This window comes from Drosophila biarmipes, chromosome 2R (assembly GCF_025231255.1).
Source record: "Drosophila biarmipes strain raj3 chromosome 2R, RU_DBia_V1.1, whole genome shotgun sequence".
Classification (NCBI taxonomy): Eukaryota; Metazoa; Arthropoda; class Insecta; order Diptera; family Drosophilidae; genus Drosophila; species Drosophila biarmipes.
This window is the reverse complement of record NC_066615.1, coordinates 6,565,788-6,588,783: the sequence shown is the minus strand read 5'-3', so window position 1 is coordinate 6,588,783 and position 22,996 is coordinate 6,565,788. Positions and strand designations below refer to the sequence as shown.

General features: G+C 42.6%; 5 protein-coding genes across 5 annotated transcripts; 1 reads left to right on the top strand and 4 right to left on the bottom strand.

Annotated features, from left to right (window-relative positions):
- Positions 1 to 2,097: 2,097 nt before the first annotated feature.
- On the bottom strand, positions 2,098 to 5,112 carry LOC108026559 (uncharacterized). Its single transcript, XM_017097510.3, is given in 8 exon segments — positions 2,098 to 2,518; positions 2,619 to 2,764; positions 2,828 to 3,111; positions 3,336 to 3,512; positions 3,577 to 3,757; positions 3,759 to 3,952; positions 4,034 to 4,200; positions 4,661 to 5,112. Coding segments are annotated over 8 exon segments (1,740 nt in total). The 5' UTR covers positions 4,935 to 5,112; the 3' UTR covers positions 2,098 to 2,201.
- Positions 5,113 to 14,438: 9,326 nt separating this feature from the next.
- LOC108026543 (general odorant-binding protein 56a) lies at positions 14,439 to 15,339 on the top strand. The gene is made up of 2 exons (XM_017097493.2): positions 14,439 to 14,566; positions 14,873 to 15,339. The coding sequence occupies exons 1-2, from the start codon at positions 14,507 to 14,509 to the stop codon at positions 15,230 to 15,232; spliced, it is 420 nt and encodes a 139-aa protein (XP_016952982.1). The 5' UTR covers positions 14,439 to 14,506; the 3' UTR covers positions 15,233 to 15,339.
- A 498-nt stretch (positions 15,340 to 15,837) lies between these two features.
- Positions 15,838 to 16,984, bottom strand: LOC108026598 (general odorant-binding protein 56a). The gene is made up of 3 exons (XM_017097569.2): positions 16,974 to 16,984; positions 16,318 to 16,387; positions 15,838 to 16,254 (listed from the first exon to the last, which is right to left on the bottom strand). Exons 1-3 carry the CDS (start codon positions 16,982 to 16,984, stop codon positions 15,901 to 15,903), a joined length of 435 nt encoding a protein of 144 aa, XP_016953058.2. The 3' UTR covers positions 15,838 to 15,900.
- A 27-nt stretch (positions 16,985 to 17,011) lies between these two features.
- On the bottom strand, positions 17,012 to 18,129 carry LOC108026595 (uncharacterized). Its single transcript, XM_017097567.3, has 2 exons — positions 18,024 to 18,129; positions 17,012 to 17,875 (listed from the first exon to the last, which is right to left on the bottom strand). The coding sequence occupies exons 1-2, from the start codon at positions 18,090 to 18,092 to the stop codon at positions 17,237 to 17,239; spliced, it is 708 nt and encodes a 235-aa protein (XP_016953056.1). The 5' UTR covers positions 18,093 to 18,129; the 3' UTR covers positions 17,012 to 17,236.
- Positions 18,130 to 21,002: 2,873 nt separating this feature from the next.
- On the bottom strand, positions 21,003 to 21,716 carry LOC108026931 (general odorant-binding protein 56d). Its single transcript, XM_017098145.3, has 2 exons — positions 21,553 to 21,716; positions 21,003 to 21,495 (listed from the first exon to the last, which is right to left on the bottom strand). The coding sequence occupies exons 1-2, from the start codon at positions 21,598 to 21,600 to the stop codon at positions 21,148 to 21,150; spliced, it is 396 nt and encodes a 131-aa protein (XP_016953634.1). The 5' UTR covers positions 21,601 to 21,716; the 3' UTR covers positions 21,003 to 21,147.
- Positions 21,717 to 22,996: the final 1,280 nt, after the last annotated feature.

Genomic DNA, 22,996 nt, shown 5'->3' with positions numbered 1-22,996 from the left:
CTAATGTCGCATAATACCAAATGGGGTAGCTAATTATATATGCCACCTTATCTGGGCACTCAGAACTATATCCGACCACGCACTTTGCATTCGAAACCAGCCATCCAAGTGGCCCCATCAGCATCAGGAGTCGCATCAATTTCGGGCGAATAGTTCCTCGTTGCTATCACAGAGCGGGGATCTCAATTAAAAATTTCACCCGACACCGCAGATGGGATGGGATATGAGGTGGTTCGCCGGGATGTGGGGGCGTTACCTTTCTGAAATTAATAAAAATATATATTTTTGAGCGCCCTTCGTGCAATGGCGATGATAATTAGTGTACGTGATTCTATTTACTTCGACGGGGCCCCGAAACCCCGATGGATCCCAGTAGCATCCCCGGTTGGGAAAGGGGTTGGGTTGCTCGGCGCAGGAGGAGGGTCCTTTAAGCCAAGAGAATGTCCCTGTGTGTTCGCAGGGTGTAATATGATATGCGCGTAAAAAATATAGTACGTGTGTGCGTGACAATGGCAACAACGTGCGGCAGATCCCTAAAAGGACATGGATGGGGGACGGGGCATCGGTTTTGGGGGCTGTCGGCGAATGCCGGGTGTCAAAAATGAAACTACGCCTGCTCGGAATTTTAAAATAAGCAAATGAGTTTTAGCTTGATGAAAGCGGGCAGCAGCAACAACAGCATTCGAAGCCGAAGCAACAGCGGAGCCCATAAATATTTATAAACTTTCCCCTGTCATATAAATACAGGGTCATTAGTTGGCGGGCATACCTTTCGCGAGAGGTCCCAGACCTCCTCGAGGATAATAAAAACGAACTAGGCGGCAATTTGAATTCCTGTACTCTAAATAAAGCAGGCGACTAATAGAGTCGTTACTTTCCTCCAACGGGGAGACCATAACTAAAGGGTTAATGGGGTTAACGCAGATTTATTAGCGGGGAAATGTTTAGAGTGGGGTAATTTCTGTTGTTATCAGATAGCTAAAGCTTAGTTGGTTAGCTGCTCTAAAATGGTATTAATAAAAGAAATAATCAAGAGAATAATGTATCACTTATACAAATTACAGCTTACAAACGTAGGGCGAATGACCTTCCGAGAAATGGAGCATACGCACCGGTGACCAAAAACGCCAATGGTTAGCTTAACTGAGGTCAGTACCAAGCCTATAAGCTTTGTTTCTGTATAAACTCGGGGACATATAATATATACACAATACGTATAAAAATGATAAAGCAAAATGGCGAAAAGTGGCAGTAAAAAATAAAATGCGCTGCCGCAAAAGTGCCATTTGTGGCATAAACACATGCGCGCCAAAAACTTTGATAAGACAAAAGCGTCGAGCCGAGGCCACCGAACCAGGTGGGCTGGTGCGCAGATGGGTGGTGGAGAGGTGGAAAGGTGGCAAGTGGAAGGTGGAGAGGGCGAGGAAGGCCGAAAACTTTGCCAAGTGTGGCGGCAGCGGGAAAGCCAGAATGGAAATGTCCCAAGAATGAACTTCGCCGTTGGATCCTGCGACCGCAGTGTGCCACTAAATGCTGCCACTAAATGTGTGCCAAGTATTATTGCAGGTGCCACCAGGTGCCTATCTGCACACACACGTGCCATTGTGTGTGTGTTTCAGCTCTCCGCCGAAATTGCCCAAGGAGGTGCTCCTTGAGGTGTTCACCACGCCAGGACTGGCATAAAATTAGCACAATAAAAACACATAAATGCGGCACAAAAACATGGAAATCCACTTGTTATAATTTAATCGAGTTGATAGAATTTTTACGACACCTTTCTCCAGGTGTGTACGTATGCGTGGATGTGTCTGCGCGCGCCTCTGCTTAAAATGTGGGACAAAATAAAAGTTTTAATCACACGTCGCCATTTTATTGCGGGCCATGAAGATAAGAAAATGCATTACTAACTTTACGCGGGATAAACTTTAGTTTAAATAGAAATGTTAATGCACAATAAAAAAGGAAATCACTTAGGTTTTTTGCGCAAATGGACTGAAGCAAATGTACTTAAGTTACAATAACATTTGATAGAATTGACATTTTTTTAAGGGAATATTTAACAATCAATTTTACTAAAGTTGTTGTACTTATTTGGTTTTAAATCAATTTATTCTTTTTAAAGAAAGATTTATTTACCATGTGTTAACTAACTCCAAATATTAGTAACTAATGTAGAATAAATGTTAACTCTCTTACGGCTCTTACGCCGACTTATATCCTTGGGAGCCGTCCTCATTGTCCTGAGCGCTATTTAAGGAGTGGGTGGCCACAGACTCGGACTTGCTCACCCGCCGAGCCTGCATTAGGGTGGCCCGCTTGTTGATCGACTCCTCCGTGTTGCACATCATGCAGTTCTCTATGAAGAGAACCAACTCCGGAGCTTTCAGGCTGTGGGCGATGGGCAGGGCATCGTCCAGGGCCTCCTTAGTCTGTTCCAGCTTGTGAAGAATGGCGTTGGCCTTGACTATCTGCACCACGCTGAGAAACTTCCACAGATTGCTGTTGCAGTTCTTGCTCTCTGGGGGGTTGATTTTGAGAAATAAAATTGAAAATATAATAATATTGGATTTAAGAGATTCTGTGATACTCGTATTTTACAAAGAAAAAAGTTTGCTTACCTTTAATGGCCTTGCGAGCGTTGAAAGCACACTCGGAATGACGTCCTTGGTCCAAATACGACTGGGAAATCTGATGCAACAAATAACACTTTTCGATTGAATACTTGGCAAAAACCATTCGGTGTTCCAGGCGGGCAGTCAGCTTTCTGTAAAGTTTATTCACGAACATTTGAGGTTTTCTTACAAATATTCGGAAAAGTCAAACTTACTTGGCCCTTGTGGTTGCTGGATCGTTACCCTCAGGCTCCGGTTGTCGGTCTCCAAATGTAAGTGACACGAAGTCCTTTACTCTTTCCACTGGCAAACGCAATAGCCTTAATATTCCATTACTACCTTGGGGTATAAAACCTTTCGGCACTCGAAGTTGTTCGGATAGAGCCAAAGCCATGGTGTTGTAGACCTCGTTGAGGAACTCGAACTTCCAGCACATCACACGGGCTGTTTTCAGCACCACGTATGATCCCATTAGCTCCTCGACGAACTTGGCCAGTTGCTGTGAACCGGTTATATAAAATAAAATAATCAATTTTACAAACAGGAGTTTTAAAATAATAATTAATTTTTAAAAAAGAGGCTGGGATGTGTTTGACTTAAGGTTTAAAAACTAAATAGGCATCTTATAAATGCCAAATTCTAATGTTGATGATCTGATCTTTAATGATCTTCACCTCAAATAAACTTGGTATGTAATTATCCAAGTATACGATGGCGACTCACCTGAACCTTCTTGGCCTTACGAAGTACCCGGATCTGCTTCAGGGCCTGATTCATGTTACGATGTGTCTGGTACTGTACGCGGAAGAGGTACGCCTCACGGTACCTGTCCGACATGGCCTTGTTTCGGTACTTCAGGTAGTTGACCAGGTAAAGTGGGCAACGGGACTGCAGCATTTTCTGCGGAGGGGAAAAGCCAGGATCAGGATCGACCGCTGAAAACCACCTACTAATCCCATCTTACCATGAACTTACGAACGATTTCGTACTGTTTGCTGGAGAGATTCTGAAGGAAGTAGGACGATTCCTTGCACTGGGGCAGCAGTAGGTTAGGGTTCTTGCAGAGCATCTTCATGAAGAGCACATCGATCCAGGAGTCGTTGATGTAAGACTGGTGGAAGATGTTGAAGGCCCGCTTCCGGCGCTATCAGCTCCTCCGGAACCTCCGGAATGCTCTGCACATCGCACTTGCCTTGCTCCTTTAGTATCTTCCACAGAGGCCGATTGTCGACCCTTTCCTTTTCCTTGATCAGGTCGTGCACAATGCTGACCGTCTTCAGATTCTTCATGAAGAAGGCCGACATGGCCTCTCCTGTTACGTCTTTAATCACTCCGTCCACCTAGCAAAAGAATCGCATAAAGTTGTTTATTATGGCATCTAAATGGCAATGATTGTGACCACATATTAAATAAAAACTTACCACCAGCTGACGCTGCACAAAGCTGTTCCTCTTATTGCCAATAAATATCCGCATGTTATTGTGCATTTCGGCTTTGCTGTTTTCAAACTGGTTTAATTCGTAGAGCACGTCACAAATGTCAAGGTTGATTATGGCCTTCTCTCCGCCATCTACCTTAAGCGCCAGCTCTAAAAAATTAACGTAAAATAATAACAAAGGATGTAGTCTAATTTCTATTTATCTGATTGCTTGTTAAATATTTAATTTACATAGTTTATCTCAACAAGTTTTTTATTTAGGTTTACATGCAGGTGTACTGCTTATATGAATTCAAGTGACGGAAGGACGCTGTTGAACCTTGAAGAGAACACATATCAACATTTCAAAACTAAGTTAAGGGTGGTATAGAAATAGTGGGATTTAGAAATTAAAGATAGAGGTGCGTATATACTGCACTTTCAGAGCCCTGTAAGCTTTATTTTATTTTATAAAGAGCGCCATAAAAATGAATATGATTTGAAATTCAACCATAAAGCCATTCGAAAGTATGCAACAGTTTTTATCATCTTTTAGATCCGCAAAGAAAAATTTTACAGTAACGATGGTATTAATTCTCTGAACTAGATGTGTTATCTTTTAGATACTCACTGGCAGCATCCCGACTGTCGGCCAGGGCACCCAGCATCTGGGCAGCCTTCCTCTTGCTCTGGCACCGTTTGTAGAGCGTCATGTGATCCGTGGGCTCCAAGGCGAGTGCCTTGTTCAGGTAGTGCAGAGCGAAGTTCTCACGTCGGCGACGGGAGTAGTAGGTTCCCCAATCCCGGTAGATGTCGTGCAGCACCTCGTCCGACCAGTCTATCTTCATCCATGGCGGCAGCGCCTCGTCCAAATTCGCCTTTGGCACCTCCACAATCGACGTCATTTTGGCTTAGAGTATTGGTTTCCGGTGTGCTTTCAAGAGTTTTTAAAACGAGTGATGTGTAAAACTTGTGGTAAAGTTTTAATAAAGCTGTTGTGATAATTTTACTATAAATTTAACAAAGGTTAAAACGCATTTGAGATGAATTGAATGTGATCGAGTGTGAAGTCTGAAGTGAACCTAAAAATAATACATTATTTCAGAGGTATGCTGATCCAAATCATGTAAGTAAACGTAAATGTTTTGAATAGTAAACAAAACTTTACTCTTCAAAAAAGTCATTAAAAATGTCCCTCTATTTAGATAAAAGTTTTCAGTTACTTCCAGCCTTATTTACCCATCTGTTTGTGTACCGATGCACAACTAATGGCTGCCCCATATTATTACAGAGGGCCTTCCGTGTGGGGCAGGTGGAGGTGGCAAGTGAGGGGGCGGCTCCGTTTCCTCTTCAACTTCGAATTCTGTCACACTTCTAATAAGCGCTTAAAAGCCACGCAAGGCTATCCAAAACCTGTGATTAAATGGGAAAAACGGGGGAAAGCGCCGAGGAAATCCGACCGCAAGGCGAGTGACAGAAGTGGCACAGGCCACCCGATAATTGTGCATGCCCAGTGGCAGCCGAGCGAAAGAAATCACTTAAAACTCGCACACACACCCAACACCACACGGCCACCTATAAATTATGCTTCACACCCAGTTCAAATAGAAGTTGTAACAATGAAATTAAAGCCGCCACAAAGGGCAGTGATAAGTGCTGGACGACGGGGAGAGTGGGTGGGTGGCGGAGGGCAACTCAACGCGATCATAAATCTAATGTGTAATAAATTTAAACAGCGAAATCATGCAAAAACCAGAGGCAGGTCCTGTGGCTAAGCTCACGCACAGGACTGCTTCTTATTTTTTTATTTTCCGCCACGAAGGACCCGACAATGACTACACTTTAGCGGCAAATTTGTGCGCATTGTCGCCGTATTATTTGCTATTATTTATGCCTTCTCCACTATTTACTTCCTTTCTTGGCGCCCGCCACGCCATTTCCATGGGGCGGAGGGGGTATGCAAAAGTGGCCACTCCTTGGCCAAAGGAACAAAAACCCACACGTATAGAGGGAAATACACTGGGAAAACCACAATCCCGGCTGCCTGACACTTATGGCGTGCTAAGCATTTGCGCCCGAAGAGAGGCTCGCGTGGATTTTAAACATTTTCACACAACATTCTCATATTTAGACGTCGCACATCAGCCGAAAGCCGAGTGGAAATTCGCTGCCGGGGCTTTCCCCTTTGCCATGGCCCGGCGATAATGTAAGCCCCTTTGAGCCCGAAATAAAGGACGCGAATGCGACCGCACCAATAACATGCAACGCCACACGCGACCCCAAATGAAAATCTGTGAAATGTAATTGTTACCATGAAAGCAGGGCCAACTCAAATACAAATACCCACCGCCCTCGCCGGCCCAGCGAAAACCCCCTCTTTGAGGGCATTTTAAGTAAGTTTCGCAGTTTGATAATCGCCGGGCCTCAGCCGCCAGCGCTGATATACAAATTGGCTTTCGCAATGACTTTATATATTTTACGAGCTGCGGTCCTTTTTCGGGAAAACGTCCTTTCGCCCTTTCCGTTTCGCATGTGAGCCGCCCTCTGATGCGATTATAAAGGAAAACTGATGCAGATAAAATTAATTGAATTCAAAAAGCCAAGCCATTGGTCGGGCTCCTTCCGTTTTCCTGCCAAAGTGCCTGCACTTGGCTGGCGAATTTTCGCAATGCTTTTCTGGGTCATGTCATGAGGCAAGTAAGTAGTTACATGGCCACGAGTGCCTTAATCGGGAATTAAAATCAAGTTGTTCCACTCGCATGAAGATATCGCAACGCAGGATTCCCAAATGCACAGATATTTCGGTGTCCAAAAACATTAAATAAAGTACTATTTTATTGAAAGGCTCATGTAGAAAAGTAATACAGCAAATTTTCCAAGAACGTTCAGAACATGTTTACAATTCGGCAGAATAGGGGTGATCGATTGGGGCTTTCCAGTAAGCCCTGAATTCCGCATAATATTCGATTATTTTGGGAGCTCTATCTTATCGATTTTCCACACAAACCTTTCATAAAACTGGGCAAATCTTGGAATAGATTAACTTTGAAAGTAATGTATGTTTTCTCAAATGTTTGTGTTACTGAAGAACTTGGATTGTATTTGATAATAAGCCCCGTTCCAGGATAGCAAAACTTTTGCATACTTTTAATTCATTTGAAAGCTCTATCTTATCGTACGTATAAAAACTTTTATGAAGCAAGACGCACCTTTTAAAAGATTATATCATAGGAATGCTTATCTTCAGAAGGTGCCTTAGAGGGGTTTTCCACATTGTATTTGCCATGACTAACTCTGCTTCAGGCATTTACAGGGTCTTACTCACCACCACGGTCATTATATTGGCCAATACTTGTGCTAACAAACAAGTCTATCGATTAGCAATACACTAGAGATTAGATAAGTCTTATCTTCATAAGGGGAGAGAGTCCAGATTAGATTTGCACTGTCAGTGGGGATTTAGTTGCCTATAAGAGTTAGATCCGTTCGCACGTTGTTCTAAGTGGACGCAAATAGTTGAAAAATGCCACCACCACACGGAGGACCTGGAGGACCCGGAGGACATGGACATGGTGGCCCACCGCATCACGGAGGACCCCCACATCACGGAGGTCACCATGGACCACCGCATCACCACGGACCGCCCCATCATCATGGGCCTCCGCGACCCTGCTGCTTGTGCTGCACAATTTCCTGAGGAATTTAACTACTTATCAATGAATTTACGAGAGAATAGTTTTAGGGATTGCCGTGGAATAAATGCGATTGCCCCAAGGATGTTCAGTAACGCCGTGTATGTCTAAGGTTAATAAGCCGCCTAATTAGTGTAATCGAGTGCCTCGAGTGCCAGGCAATTAATGGCTGGCTAATCATTATGTGTCACCTCAAAACGCTTTTAAACCTCAAAAGCCGCTGTTTTCCAATGGCGGAGTGCCGACGCTATCTGTGTGTTCTGTTGCGTGGCGGCACTGTGTGTGTTTCGGTTGTGTGAGGCAGTTGTAGGGGTGGGGTTGGGGCGGAGATCCTGGAGCCACACACACGCACTTCGCATTTAAGGTCGGACTGGTCGGTGGCTCTAATTTATAGCAGCCAAGTGGATGCCGAAGACCAGAAGACATACAAGTGCCATAAATTCTGGCAAAGGAACACATTATTTATACTGTCAACCGGTCCATATTTCGGATGGGAAATACGAAGTACGAAATACTCCAGCCTAACCATAAATAAGTGCATTGCCTTTGCCGGGCTGCGAAATAAGTCTTCATTAGCGGTTAAAAGGCCGACTGGTTGACCCACAAAGGACTTCTCAATGCTGCGGAATCGGCTCCTCACTCTCGACTCGCCATTTCCATTCACATTGAGCTGTCGCCCAGCCGCAGAAAACGGCAGCCGCATTAAAGCCGGAAATGCCCAAACAACAACAAGGAAAATGCTTAAAGTTCAAATTAAGCACAACAGCTGGCGAAAAATTGAATTGAAAGCAGGAGCAGGAGCAGAGTGGCAGCAAAAGCAACAAAGAGTCGCTGCTCCCGGTCACCCAACCCCGAAAACAGCCCCAAACCAGCGAACCCCAAGCCCCCTGAACCCCGAATCCCAATCCTCGGACCCAAAACTCAACTCAACCCATGGCATTTTCACGACAAGTAGGGAAAAACAGCCAAGGGAAAACCTGAAAGGAAAAACCGAAGCACGCTTTTAGGCGATGGAGGCGCGATGTTAGCAATAAACTTCGGGCCATCAGCTGGTTAAGGAAGAGCCTCGAAGAGAGTGAATAATTCTAAAACTGAGAGTTCAGAGAAACAATAAATTGGGGTTTCCCAGCACAATGGCGCCACTTTTCCTCGTGGCGTTCAGTTCCGGTACTACGACACGCATGCGTCGCTATATTGAGTGAAATTCGCAAAATCGGAGAGCGGAATCTGAGGTTTGGTTAGTGCTTCGAACAAAGCTCAAGGGTTTGGATGTCAATGGCAGAACATTTTGATTGTTCGCCATAAAATTTAAGGCTTTGCCGAATTTAACTGTTCCGATAGCTAGAAAACAGGTTCTTAAGTGCTGATTAGGAATAGGAATTGCTTTACCTCTACGACAGCAATCAACCGATAAAATAGTTAAAGTAAAATGTTTAGATTTATTATGGCCATGTTCCTGTTACTCAAGAAATTGCTTTATTGCTTCGCTCTCCTAAACATGATTAAGTTATCAATAAGGAATTAAAATACTTCGATACGTATTAATTTCTATTGTGGATTCCGCCACACATCCATCTCAATACGAATTAGTTTCTTTTTGACCCCATCTTAGCAGTCATTCTAAGGGCTTTCATTCCTCAACACCTGCGTTATTTTGCATGTAGACACTGCGATATAATGCCTCTTGTTAGCCCTCGTACACAATTTTCCGGCTTTATTTATTCAGCATTCTTGATTGTTTTTGCCTTTCCTGCTTCATTTCCTGTGCTTCACATTCACAGTGACGCAAAGTGGCTGCCCCTAAAGCTCTGGCATTATCCCGAGTGTGTAATTACGTATGCTGCTAGGCGTATGCTGCCACGCCCCCGCTTCGCATAGTTTCAGTCTAGTTGCAGTGCATAAATTATGTTAGGCCAAAGTGCAAGCAAAGTTATGTAGACGGACCGGGTTTGTTGGAAAGATTAACGCCTTCGTTTTGTTTTTAATGCGGCATGGCACTCACATCGGATGCACTGCCCCCATTCCACGCCCACTCGTCCACATGCTGATGCCTGTGCCACTAAGCCGTCTGCGAGGAGCAGGAAAAACAAACTGCAACGGAAGCTGCACCTCGTCGTCGAGCTTTTCCCCCACTTTTCCACCGACCCTGTCACTTTTGGGCGACTGTTTCGTGACGGCCACTTCAGTGCCAACTACAGCGACAATAATACCACCACAGCAGCCCCCGACACTGAGAAAAATAGAGACTCTGTACCAGATTAGCTAGGATTAAAAATTGTTTTTTTCTAATTTACTGTTATACAATGTTTGTGTGGCGACATAGAACGATGGGGCAATGCCTTATGCTCTTTTATTAAAAAATTAACTACCGCTCAATGAAAGTACTATTTAAGAACAACATTTATACTGGTTAAAATCATATACTGGTTAAAACAAATAAAAATGATTATGAATATTTTGTAACAAACTATTTATATATCTTTTTCTCTCAGTGCCATAAGCGCAGGATAAGGTGCGAAAGCGAGTCGGGTGTGTGTGTCTCTTAATGATAATGATGACAGTCTGTCGCCGGCTGCACTGCACTGCACTTGCTCTTTATGCTGACGCTGTAGGACTCTCGGCGCGCTAGTTAAAGTTTTAATTTGGCATATTATAGTGGCTGAAGTGGCACAGCAGGCGCTCGTTAAATATGCCCACAGAACACATGGAATTAGAGCCACAAAAACACAGTAAAAAGGAACCTCCGCCGGAGAGACAGAAGCAGCGACTTATGGCATTGAACTTAGCCAAGGGAAAGGGTCCTTGGGAGCCGAGGTTCTTGGCCACGAGTGGGTGTATCGACATGCTCGAGTGGCTCAAAATGAATAGTTGGAGTGGCGCTAAAGCTGCAGTAATGCAACTGGCTGCGGATGGCATTTTATAGGGATCATTCTGACTAACTAATTGCGGAGCCCTAGAGCATTGTGGCTTGCTCTTTAGAATTTTGCGAGAGCAGATGCAACACGTTATTACAAAGTATTTTAAAATAATAAGCCACAGGTTCTTATAGATGTCCTAATTACCTGACAAATTATTAAAGTATTTATGGGTATCAGATGTACTTTAAAGCTCGAAAAAGTCTTCAGACTTGTTCTCCTTTCACCCTAAGCATTTTTTATCTCCGTCCTTCCAATATTTGCCTTGCTTATCTTATTTAACCTTATAAGATAATTAATTAAAGGGAGGTCACTCCAAATATTAAACTGAACTCGAACTGTACCCTCTACAAGTGATATGATATAGATAACATTTCTAATTAAGATTCAGATAGGTGGTTTTTCGTGACAACTCGGGCAGTTTAAACTGGGATTCCCTTCCAAAAACGTCTTACTCATTCGGTTAGCTAATGTAATTTTAATTTTATTGCTAGCAATAAAGGTAGAAAACCAACATTAGTGCGATGCAAACTTCCCCGGTAGCACGGGCTGAGATTTTGCCAGAATCAAGCTCAAAGTCCAGACTGGCCATTAATGTTGCTGCGGCTTTCGAGCATTTCAATCCGGCCAGTCACTTGCTTTAAGCCATTTAGCAAATTATTCGCAACGTGCCTCAACCCTTGAATACAAAGCGATCGAAAAGAGGGGGCGGGACGTAGACGAGAACAGACAGCCATCGAAGGCGAATGAAATTTTTTGGCAAAGCATTTCCAATTCAATCAAACGCCCCCACACACACAGTCCACACACGCCGGCATTTAAATAAAAATAAACAAGGCAAAGGAATACTTTGAAACACTTTTAAGCATCATTACATTAGCAAATTTCCCCGATTCCGGGGGACAGGGCGATTTCGATTGAGACGATGGATCCAGGACTCCGATAAAAGGACTTGCCATGTGTGGGAGTGTGTGTGCCGATGGCCGGGAGTGTGGCAGGGGCAATAGCAAAGCACACACTGCACACCAACGCCAAGTTCGCTCACTTCCGTTTCCGTTTTTCGGCATTTTCTAATTTCCATTCGCCCGGAGTCGTGGGAAATGTAATTATGGCCAGAGGGCACCCGCAGAGCCCCGAATCCACTGACGTGAGCTGTTGGCCAGCTTTCGGTTTGGTGTAATTGTCGTTATAATAAATAACTTCAGCTGTCCGACACTTGACACTTGACATCAACTGCAGCGGAAGCGGCAACAGGAGCGGCAAAAAGAAAAGCCCCAGCCCGTTGCAGTGCATGCAAAGTGCAAGAAAAACATTTGCCACTGCCGCATATTTCAAATGCGGACACATGTAAAAATGCTGAAGCGCTGATAAGGACATTAACATTTGGCCAAACACACAGACACGCGGAAAATCAGGTAGGGGCGGTGGCGAAAAGTCGGGGAAAGCTTCCTTCCGCATATGCGAAACATCAGAAAAAGGCGGAAAACCTTCACCTCGTCGCTTTTGACACGCAAATTTATAACGGCAACGATGCAAACAAAAACTTGCTGTGGCCAGAACACACAAAGTCCCCCAACCTCCAGCCCTCGAAAAAAGAAGGGAGAACAAATTTTGAACGCATACAAATGCAATTTAAATTTACTTATTTAGAGCCCCTGGGAATTCCAAATTATTTGCCTTTTCACGCAAATTTAGCGACCATTTTTCTCACAGAAATACAACTCAGACAGGTGGGCCTTCGTCAGGCCGGAGTTTACATAGTTGGGGGGCGATTTTCCGACCCCCTCCAGCTGACATGTGTACACGGGCGGATTCTGGGGCGCAACTTTTTCCAAACTCGCTTCTTTCTTCTGGCACGGGGGCGATTAGAAAATGGTCTAGTCCACCCCACCGGAGAAAGTACCCAAAAGTGTCTGACAAATGCTCTTTGGCCAGCGTGTTGTTGCTTCTGCGGTGATTAATGACGTCGAAAGCTGAGCAGGATCTGCTCGGCGGGGATGCCAAGGCAGCTTAATTTAAAATGAAAATTGTACTTAATTTCTAGCTGAGGCGCGGCGTTGGAGGGGGTTCGCAGACTGATTACGCCCTTCATGGTTTCGCCTTTGCTCTATAGGGAAAGCCATCCTTATGTCAGCTCTTGTTCATTGGAAATAAGCTTGCACAAATATTACACTAAGATGGGTAAATGATTCCGTAAAATATAAACAAAAAATATAGGAGTCCCAAAAATTAATTGTTTGCATAACAATTTGTAAATAAAAAGTAAATAACTTGCCTTGAGTTACTTTTATATTAATAATTATTATCCATTTTTATTTTGCATTGTTCCCTTGCATATATTATAGAAAGTTAAATTAATAAAATTAAAGAAAGGCACCTGTAGATATTTGCGGAATGGCTTTATAATTCTCCCCGTTCAAAATCATTATTATGACAAAGTTTTTAGATTAAATTTCCTGGTTTTTCCCTAGACCCAACCAAAACTCTTTGCATGTGTAACGCCAGAGTCGACTGTCCCCACCACAAGCAAATTGAATTAAGATTACCACACAAGGATTTCAAAGCATTTGCGGAGAAGTCAAACAAGCTTTAGTTTATTATTATTATTGCGTCAGAGCGAAAAGTTTCAGCCACTCAATGGTCAGGGGGTTGGGATGCTGGGTGGGTGGATGGGTGGATGGCTGCGTGTGGGTTGGGAATTTTCAATCGCAATCTTATGGTTTATTTCTTTTGCGCCAAAGCTACTTTATTTTGACAGCAGACAAACAAATGTCAGAATTGAAATTAAAAGGAAGGCGGCGACAGGCAGCAGCAGCAGTCAGTGGAAAACTTGTGAAAAACACGCCCGACTCAAAGCAGTAGACGAAGGTTTTTCCACGGCAGTGCGGCGGTCTGGCCACAGTACGCAGTCCCAATCAGAAACTCCGGGTCCCGGCCACGACTTTGGATCCGACTAAGACTCCGGCTCGATTCCGTCACCACCCACACGCACTGCCTTTGCTGGCTGACTTTCCTGCATTCCCCTGTTTTCTTTTTGTACATTTCACACAGCGTGAAATTTTCTAAATGTCATTTTGCTGTCATCTCGTGGATAATAAGATTACAACTACGCTGAAATAATAGGATTCAAATGAAAAAACTTTGCCGTCGTCGCCTGTCTCCTTGCGCTTCTCAACTTTCAATACGCGCCACACCTCTTCGCCCAGATACTTAGATATATATCTGAATCTGAATCCGACTGAGGGGCGATGGTGCGGTTGGTTCTTCTTGGTTCTTGGCCTTAGCTTGGGATCTGGCCACCTGGAAGGGGCTGGTGGCATCAGCAGTGGAAAGTTTTTGATAGAGTGCCGCGATAATGAGTGAGCAGCCGCAACTCCAACTCCACGAGCTCGAGTCCGTCTGCGATTGTACGTGTAACTCGAGCGACCTACGATCTCGAGACCACTCGAGGCGTCCCTGTCTGTACCACGTCTGCGTTCTATTTGTATAATTGATTCGATTCCCCCGGCCGGCGAAGGAGAAGGCGGTTTAATGAACCATGCTTTCATAGCGACCATAACTTCGGATTGTCTACCTGCCCGCAGGCCACAAACAGACGAAAGTACTCGCCAAGATGGAAAAAATAAAAAATAGTAAAATAAAAACCCGGGCTAGGCCAAAGGAAATGGGAGAGATACATAGTACAAAACAAAGTCCAAAACCAAAACAAAAATCAAAACCATCAGCTGGGCTTAGATGGATCATTGCCCGGGGACATAAAGAGAAACCGGCTTTTATTGACCGCGAGTGCGGGTATAAAAGCCGCGATCGCTTCCCAATCCGACATCAGAACTTCCCCAAACGTTCTAGCAAGTCATAGCAATTCCCAGCATGAACTCCTACTTTGTGATCGCTTTGAGTGCTCTGTTTGTGGCTCTGGCTGTTGCCTCGGTGAGTTCGACTCTTAGTTAGGAAGGCTGAGAGCCCTTCTGAATTTTAAATGGTACTCAATATTGAGGATCAATTTATTATCCAGAAAAATTCTCACACTCTGTAAAAGTGTTATAGCCAAAACTTAATGTATTCCTTTTTGAAATTTGTGTTATAAGAATGAAACTAACATTCAAAGTCAATTGCGTAAAATAAGAGCTCGATAGATCTAAAGGAATTTAAGCTTTCCAAGTAAAATAGCCTATCTGATATTGATATACTTCATGATGCATTTTCCTCATTACTTAATATCCGCATCTTATTTAGCCCATCGAACTGAACGAGGATCAGAAGGCTTTGGCCAAGCAGCATGGCGAGCAGTGCGCCGCCGAACTGAAGCTGACCGAGGAGGAGAAGGCCAAGGTCAAGGCCAAGGACTTCAAGAACCCCACCGAGAACATCAAGTGCTTCGCCAACTGCTTCTTCGAGAAGGTGGGAACCCTGAAGGACGGCGAGCTGCAGGAGTCCGTGGTCCTGGAGAAGCTGGGCGCCTTCATCGGCGAGGAGAAGACCAAGGAGGCCCTGGAGAAGTGCAGGTCCATCAAGGGCGAAAACAAATGCGAGACCGCCGTCAAGTTGCACGAGTGCTTCGAGACCTTCAAGCCCGCCCCCGAGGTTAAGGCTTAAGGATGTGGGTCTAGAAGTTTGGCAAATTGTGATTCCCTTAAAAAACAGTGAAAAGAGTTTATAACATTTGTAAGCGACTTCCGAATAAATGTTTTGTCAAATGAAAACTGTTGTCTGCTTGGATGTTCTAAAAGAGATTGATATATGCTGTTATTTTACAGCCACGAATCTTCATTGGTATTAAATTAAAATTTCGATATAAATCATAAAAAATCAGCGACCAAATTAGTAAACATGAAAATTACAAATGTGACGAGTTCTTGCAAACAGAATCGGAAACAGAAATAACCAATTGAAAAAGTGCAAAACTAATTACCTCATCTTTGAACTTTTTTGTATCAATTCAACAGATTTCACTTTTGGGCTTAGTGTTGCATTCTATTTTTGTTTAATTTTTTGTGAACTGAAAACCTGCTTTGAAAGCGTAATTCAGTCTGCATCAGGAGGGTGGGGTCCAGAATTTGCCGCAGCTTAATTGGGGATTTCAGGCCCTGTTCCGCGTAAACCGCTTATAATCCATATTCATGTGTGTGCCATGTCATTCGGCGTTTTCAATTTGCATAATTAAATGCATGAGCCCCCAGACCAGACAATTAACCGTCGAGTGCGTTGAACACTTCAAAATAAGTTTATTGTTTTAAACGGATGCTGATTGTTGGGGACACCCTTTAGGCACTGAATCCCTTAACCACACACTTTTCATAGTTAAAGACAAAGTCGCATGTGGTGGACGACTTGGTGGCTCCACAACTATTCAGCAGGGACTTCAGTTTGTCGACCGGCACGCTGCTGAAACGGAGCTGGGCAAACTTGACGATCTTGTCGGCGTTGGGCTTTCCATCGTCGCCGAGGAGTCCTAGTTTCTTGTACACGCAGCTGTGATAGCACTTCACCGACTCCGAGGGATTGGCCACCTCCTTATCCGTGGTCAGCAAGTTGGCATCGTTGGCTGCAATGTTGAGCTCCTTGATGCAGGCTTGTTGCATTTGCTTGTAGGCTGCCAAATCAGCAGCCGACTGACCCTGTATAACCAACAAAAGAGAATACAATATCCTGATCCAAAATATAATTCGCCTATAACTCACCGCTGCCAGTTCGCTTAAAGCGAAAAGGAATACCACCACAATAAAGTTCATCTTCACAAATCTATCTTCACTTTACAACTGAATTCAGTTTAAAACAACGGGCCTTAAATACTCGTAAAATATATAAATTATAGAACCAGTGGTACCAATTAAATTATTATATTTTTAAATTCAATTATTTTTATTATTCTGTTCTTGAACCAGTTAATTTTTTAATTTGCTAAACCAATTGGGCGTTTTCACATTTTAACCAGCCGATGGCGTTGAATCATCCACGCCTCAACATGTCTTTCGGCTCAGCGAGCTTTAATTTGCTAGTTATTTACTCTGTTTTATTGTGCGTAGCTCTTTTAAATTTTGTTTATAGTTTTGATTTTAGTTTATTTTCATAACTTTTGTTTTTGAGAGATTGTTTTTATATGTTTCATTAAGACCAATCTAAATATTTTATTTAAAGTGTTTATTGTGGTTAAATATATTTTATTAAACATTACATTGTTAATACTTATGCACAACCAACGGTCTCCATTTTTTCGGTGAAATAATTATATTTCTAATTACTTACTAAATTAAAATCTTTTGAGGAGTACATAAGAATTTTTTGTATACATTTTAAATGAGTTCAAAAGTCTTTACATCAACTACTTTTATTTTACTTAACTGTCATCCTAAAACTATGCTCTTAAAAATTTTGTTTACGTAAAAAAAGATTACTCCCAAACCTAGACTTTATTGGTAATAATAAATATATATATACCAACTTAGCAATAGTACGAACTTTAAATAGGTTACATTTTAAAATGCAGTCAATTTATTTATAGTTTTAAAGGGCCCGAAAATGGAATTATTTTACTTTTACACTCATTTAGTTACGCAGACACCGATAAGATATGAGGCCCAAAGATACAAAGTTGTCTATCTACTCCGATTTAACTGTGGTCACTGACTCGCCCGAGTGCTGAGTACCGTCAATAAAGTCGCTGCCATCCGGCTCGAACCCCTCGCTCTCCGCCTCCGTCCGCTCGAGAATCTCGCGGATTCGCTGCTCCGCCTCGAGCGTTTTCAGGTGATTGTAGCACACGTGCAACTTGTAGGCCGCCTCGCAGCGTGTCTTGCTCTGCAGATCGCTGCACTCCTTGATATCGGCCTTCTCGTGCTGAATGATCGTCTGCACCTGGTTCTTGAAGGCCTCCTCCAACAGGACATTGTACCTGTCCAGATCCAGTGCCTCGTACAGGCAGCTCACGAAGCACTGGAGCGGCTCATTGTGCTTCAAATCGAGAAAGGGCATCTGGGAGTTGCCATTGAAGTCCAGGTCGCCCAGGTTGTTGACGTCACCCATGGACTGAACTGGAGTCGGAGCCACGTCATTGTCGTTGTTGTAGTCACTGTTGGCCAGGCTCATGTGAAAGAGCTTTAGCTGCGACATCGAGATCTCGGTCTTCCGCATGCAGGACCTCAGCATATCCTGGCTGAGCTTGGTCTCTGTTCCATTTGGAGGATCTGGAACCAGAGTTCGGGTCATGGACAAGTTCAGCGAGACGGTCAGCGATCGGGCCTGCAAGAAAAGGCTTTAACATTCTGAAGTATTTACGTTTCTGGCACACTTTATGTTATTTATTTATTTAATGTTCGGGTGATTGGAATTTTTCCATCTGCTTCTTAGTAACCCAGCAGACTAAACAGATGAATTTGAGAAACATTACCCATGCTAATGGCAGAATATCAGTGAGAGTCAGGAAAAGTATTGACAGCAAATCGACTCGAAAATACATCTAAATACAATGTTTCAAAAATATTTTTTGTTTAGCTTTAGAACTAGTTTGACCTACAAAGTCTGTCGCGGCTTAGCCGACTGCTTTTATAGAGTCTACTTTATAGAGGCCATCTCTTTTAAAATTGCTATTTAATTGTTGTTCAAATCGATCGCCAATCCATTTTATGCTTGAATACCTGGGCCCATCAGCTATCGTTATCACAAATAATGCGCCATGCCCCAGTGCATTGCCAAAATCATTTTCGGTTGGGAATTCAAATTAGCATCGACAAAGGGCGCTCATCTGCGATATTTGATGTGACCGCTTAAAGGCTTCTATAATTACGCAAAAAGAAAATGGTTTGGCAAAAAATTACAGGCTCAATTTGGCAGATGAATCTGCAAAACATTTTAGTGACGTTCCATAAAGGTGTTTAAAAAACTGGCGAGGCAATTACTATGATACTCTCAGTTTGTTTTGTTCCCATTTGTCAGCTAAAATAATCATAGTAATTATTGACTAATTTATTTTGGCGGGTAATGACAGTTTTTCATAAAATACTTTCGAAAAATTATTAGATTACAGATATGGTAATGTTACAAAATGGGGCTGGCAAACACAAATGATTTACTATAGACGATGTACGGTAAGTAATAAAATGCGCATTACCATCGCTTACACGAGTCCGCATAAGTATTTTGACGAAACAAAAGTTAAATATACTCATAATTTTTTCTTGTAAACTTTCTTTACCCAATTCAGTACCTATGGAAAATTTATAATTTGTGTGAAAATCTACTCTTTAGATTTTTTTCATCGTCTTTTTTGATGCAAAAAGTTTCTCCAAATAAAAGCAAATATTAACTGCAAAAAGAATTTTTAAAATATCATTTTGCTTATATTTGTATAATTTTAAAAGGTGACATTGTCAAAATATAAATTCTATGAAAAGGAGAAAATTATGGCTCAAATGCATATTTCTAAACCTTTTCAAAAAAAATCCTAAAAAAATCTTTTTTGAAATAATTTTTTTGCAGTTGTTATAATTTTGGCTTGAAGAAACTTTTTGCATCAAAAAATTTATGTTTTCAAAACAAGGAAAATAGTGTAAAATGTAGATATTCACATAAATTCGTCCTTTTTAATAAGTACTGAATGGGTTAAGAAAAGTATTGTATCATTCAAACGGCATTTAAACTACCTCTCCATTGATGCCTAAGTTTGCAAGAAGTAAGTTCAAATTCAAATGATTACGTTATTATATATATTGTCGGAATACGTATGCCCACCAGTGTATTTTGACTTTTAATGGCGTTTCTACAAAGACCATGGTAGTGTTAGTAGTAGTACCAAAGTAGTTTATATTATCTTTGGTTTCTATCTATTATACTCCAAATTCCTAGCCAGCTCACATTCAATCACATTAGTTTCAACCACACCAACTGGTTTACTTCGACTCCAACTTTCTTTTGCACTCCCTAATAGACGGACTTAATAACAGTCTTGTGCTGATAATCAGGAACACAACCGCAACATCCCCAGCCACATCACACATTGGTCTTTAAGATCAAAGAAACTCCACAAGGACGGACAAAAAGCGAGGGACATCGAAGCATGAAACAAGACAGTGGCAGCCACCCTGCAGCGAAGTTTTTATAAAATTAAATTACATTAATGTGAGAACCGCAGGCATTAGGAATCAACCCCACCCGACCCCAGCGTTTTCCGCAGTCCCTGTTCCTTGGTCCTTGGTCCTTGGCCATTGAAAGCCAACTTACGGCAAGACAAGTCAAACAAGACGGCCAAGACAAAGGCTGATGTCGAGCATCAATGTGCTAGCATCCCACGCGTGTTGGTTCCTTTGACAGGCCGCCATGGCCGTCTACTTAAATGCATTAGTGGCTCGGGGGTGGAACCGTCGATTGGGCTGCCTTTTTAATAGACATCAGTAATCGCATCAGTGATTGTTTGCTGGCCAAGCTCTTGTGCAGACAACTGCAACTGAAACGGATGCTAAATGGAAGTGACATGACGGCCAGACCGTCCCCAGGAAGTGACAAAATGAATTATGGACGCCAAGCCAAGTCCGCCACCCTGGCTGCGATCCAAAGTCCCCAAAGCCAAAACCCAAGCCGAAGCAAAGCAATTGTGCCTTATGTGCCACCTGGCCCCAAAGTCGAACCGGTAAATGCAATTGCGACACGTGCTCAATGAATGTTTAATGACTTGTTAATTGGATTTGGGCTTTTAAAAACACGGCTCCATGTGTCCAATTCATTTGCCCAGGCCGCACGCACACAGCCCAGGATCCGGGGTTCGCGGCCCAGGATCCCGGTCTTTGTGCGAATAAGTTTGCCGTCGCTCATCAATATTTATGCCAAACATGAGCGGGCAAATGCCTCTGGGATCGGCGCTCTGGCCAAGGACTTAAGCCCCTGACGACGGTCTGACAGTGGTCCTTAATGATGGCCCACTGTTATGCAAATGGGTGCGTGGCCTGGACCACGGCGCAAATGGGTCATACAGTGGAGCTTCCAGTGACAAGTCGAAACCCGAATGTGCTTAAGCAATTATGTAGAAGAATTTGCTCTTCATTTCCTCGGAGATGTCAAAGTTGGCAATGAAATTTACTTGAAAGTTCTTTGGGGCTCGAAGACCTTGATTGGTACGGGTTCGGAGGGTCTAACAGTTGTCGTCTTACATTCCAATATTCTTAAAGCTGTGTTTTATTAATAAAAGTTTTCTCACATCAAAATGCTAGTGCTAGTCCCTGCCTTTAAACTTGAATTTAAAACAGTTTATATTATCGTGATGTAACTACAAAGTCTTTAAAATTGTTCTAATTATGTTATATTCCTTCTTATGATATTCACGACAAAACGCTACACAAATTATAAATACAAGAATAAATATTTCAATGTTAAAATATTACTTTTTAACACATTTTTGTTCAATTTTATTGGAAGAGTTTAGGATCTGTACATAGTGTTTTCATTGGATAGGCGTGGTTAAAGCAAATAAGTAACAAGTCACAGAAAGAATATCACACGTTTAAAATTCGCAAGGATTCCGCTTAGATTTGGGCGCGGTTTTTGTAGTAGCACTCGAACAGCTGGAAGGCGGTGTCGCACTTATCGGCTCCCTTGATGGCGTCACACTTGGCCTGGACGGCCTTCACGTTGTCCTCGCCGACGATCGGTCCCAACTTGGCCAGAACGACGGCGGGCTGGACCTGTCCGTCGATCAGGAATCCGGTCTTCTCCAGGAAGCAGTTGGCGAAGCACTTGACCTTGGGATCGCTGTCGTCAAACTTTCCGTTTCGCAGAGCGAGCGCCTGGTCCTTGGTGATGCCCTCCTGCTGGGCGCAAAGGGCGCCATTGGCATGGGCCACCGCCTTCTGCTCGTCGGACAGCTGGAGTTCCTATGAGATACTTGTACTATAGGAGTGCAGCCCCACCAATAATTTGACTTCACTTACGGCGGAAGAAATGGCCAGGATGGCGGACAGGACAATCAGGAACTTCATGGTTTCGGTTGAGATGTTGATGGGAACCCTTTGGTATCAGAACTGTGTGCTTTATTCTGCTACCCTCCGGCTTTTATACGATTTGGAATACAGCTTCGCTAAAGTTTTGTTTTGATTATCGCGTTTTGTTTTCGCTCTACTCCGCTGATCACACTGCATAAGTAATTAAATATACACACGGCTATATATCGGTTAGTTTATTTAAATCGCCGCTTTAATGACGCTCGTTGTTTTGTTTTTTTTGGCCCAACCCCCTTCGATCTCGTGGACAACCCGACACTGACTCACTCTGTGTGCCATTTAGGCTTAAAGTTCATCCGATACCAGCTCAGCAAATGAAGCAAGTTCGCTGCAGTTCCCATTGTAGTTGTAATTGGCCTTAATGCCCCAGGCTCGGGCTCATTATAAGGCTACAGTAATTGGGTTTCCATAATGTAAGTGCTAATTGTAATTTGAGATTTTCCACCGATTAAAAAAAGCTGTACTTCCCAAGGGGCAAAGTGGTCAGCGAAGCGTCAACGTCAACAAATTTGATTTAACAATACCCTTAGCTCTCAAAACCTCAAACTTGAAATTCGAATTTTACGTGGGTTTTTATTAAGGTGTTAAAAAAAGTGCGAACCAAGCATGAGTGGACAGTTTCTAAAAGACTATAAGTTGGTACAAACTAGAATGTCTCTTACTTGAGATCAGAAATAAAACTAATCAAATTTTTGATGATAGTAATCAAAAAAAGATTGTATCTTTAATATTTATCGGTAATCTATTGATAGTTTTATCTTTCATTTTTTCTGTAGTTCTGAAATACTTATAAGTGCAAGTCAAGCATGAATGGGCAACTTTTAAGATGCTAAGGCCGTAAATATGCGAGTTTATGAATCGAAAAACAGATATTGTTCTTATAAAAATATAAACCTGTAATACCAATCTTTTTTATCTTACAGTCCAATCATTTTTTTTAAGGTTTAAGTATTAATCACAAGACGAATTACTTAACTCAACTCCCTTACAAATTATAAGTTAGTCATAGTAATGCCATTAAGGGTAATTTCGTTCTTTGGCCCTAATTTGATTTAAGTTAAAAATAATTCTGCAATTACAATGTATGAATAAGTTGCTGCCAGATGATCGTTCTGAATTATCAGACCGGTTTTAAGTTCGTGAGTTTTTTCCATTGTTTTGTTTGCTTTGGGCAAAGATTGAAGTCAAGTGCCGGTGTCAAAGTCTAAAAATGCAAACGGGTCTCAAATCTCAAGTCCATGCGATGAAACGAACTGGTTTGCTGACTAATTGGTAGCCCAGATATGTCTGGCTGATTAATAATTAAATTGACATTCAGATGAGATGCTTATTTATGTACATTTATGCATGGGTTTTAAGCGGAACCGTTTAGGGG

Coding starts and splice junctions, on each gene's coding strand:
- LOC108026931 (XM_017098145.3), bottom strand. CDS start 21,600: ATGAAGTTCCTGATTGTCCTGTCCGCCATCCTGGCCATTTCTTCCGCC. Junction 21,496..21,552: donor TCCTGGCCATTTCTTCCGCC/GTAAGTGAAGTC, acceptor AGTATCTCATAG/GAACTCCAGCTGTCCGACGA.
- LOC108026598 (XM_017097569.2), bottom strand. Junction 16,255..16,317: donor CTTTAAGCGAACTGGCAGCG/GTGAGTTATAGG, acceptor TTGGTTATACAG/GGTCAGTCGGCTGCTGATTT.
- LOC108026543 (XM_017097493.2), top strand. CDS start 14,507: ATGAACTCCTACTTTGTGATCGCTTTGAGTGCTCTGTTTGTGGCTCTG. Junction 14,567..14,872: donor TGGCTCTGGCTGTTGCCTCG/GTGAGTTCGACT, acceptor CATCTTATTTAG/CCCATCGAACTGAACGAGGA.
- LOC108026595 (XM_017097567.3), bottom strand. CDS start 18,092: ATGTATTTTCGAGTCGATTTGCTGTCAATACTTTTCCTGACTCTCACT. Junction 17,876..18,023: donor ATATTCTGCCATTAGCATGG/GTAATGTTTCTC, acceptor CTTTTCTTGCAG/GCCCGATCGCTGACCGTCTC.